This window comes from Nanorana parkeri, unplaced genomic scaffold (assembly GCF_000935625.1).
Source record: "Nanorana parkeri isolate BGI_ZX_2015 unplaced genomic scaffold, ASM93562v1 scaffold8828, whole genome shotgun sequence".
NCBI lineage: Eukaryota > Metazoa > Chordata > Amphibia > Anura > Dicroglossidae > Nanorana > Nanorana parkeri.
In genome coordinates this window covers 1-890 of record NW_017314905.1, presented here as the reverse complement: position 1 = coordinate 890, position 890 = coordinate 1, and the positions used below count along the sequence as shown (strand labels likewise).

The 890-nt window shown below is 53.4% G+C and overlaps 1 protein-coding gene across 1 annotated transcript; it reads right to left on the bottom strand.

The window, feature by feature from the left end:
* Positions 1–52: 52 nt before the first annotated feature.
* Positions 53–678, bottom strand: LOC108804269 (kelch domain-containing protein 3-like; the record flags this gene model as incomplete). Its single annotated transcript, XM_018576007.1, has 3 exons — positions 472–678; positions 240–404; positions 53–168 (listed from the first exon to the last, which is right to left on the bottom strand). Coding segments are annotated over exons 1-3 (435 nt in total), but the record flags the coding sequence as incomplete, so codon positions are not given.
* Between the last annotated feature and the right edge of the window lie 212 nt (positions 679–890).

Sequence of the window (890 nt, the reverse complement as noted above, 5' to 3'; positions counted from 1 at the left end):
CAAAGCTATACAGTATATATGGGCCCATTTACCACCCCCTCATCTTTCTCACCAGCTGTTCATATCCTCCAAAGATGTACATCGTCCTCTCCAGAACACAGGCCGAGTGCCCATCCCGAGCTCCCGGAATCTGTCCGGTCACGCGTGGTGTTGCCCACTGCTCGGTGCCTGCAATGAAAATGGCGCCATTGGTAAGGAGGTAACGCAGGGTTGCGCCCCGTAGATGGAGAAGGTTGTACCTGTATGGAAGATGTAGAGGACATTACAAGCCCCCTCTGTGTCGTTGCGCCCACCCCAGATGTAGATGACGTCCTCGATGAGCACGGCAGTGTGGCCATACCTCATGTAGGGAACCCTAGATTGGCCGTCAATGACAGGAGGAAGTTTTCTCCAGCGTAGGGACACTGCAAGGAAAGAAGATATCAGAGGGCCGTACCGTCGCCAGATGGAGGACAACGATGACGCACATACCGGTATTGAAGACGTGAACATCAATCTGCCTCAAAGTCTCGTAGTCCTCTTCAGAGCAATAACCACCAAAGGAGAAGACTCGATGTCCCACTGCTACAGCAGCATGATTCACCCGCCGGGGACCCCCCTCCAAGTGCACCGTCCAGCGAGGCATCCCCCCACTGCATAACGAAGCAAGGTGGGGGCCTAAGTGTCTGCACACCAGAGCCTGCAGAGAAGAGAGGAGGAGGAAAAACGGGGCTTTACATTGTATACCCAGCAACCAACCTCCATCACCTAGATCTCACACCATGGACATCACAGGAGATCCAGAGGAACCATTCATTGTATACCCAGCAACCAACCTCCATCACCGAGATGTCACACCATGGACATAATAGGAGATCCGGAGGATTCCATTGTATACCCAGCAACCAACC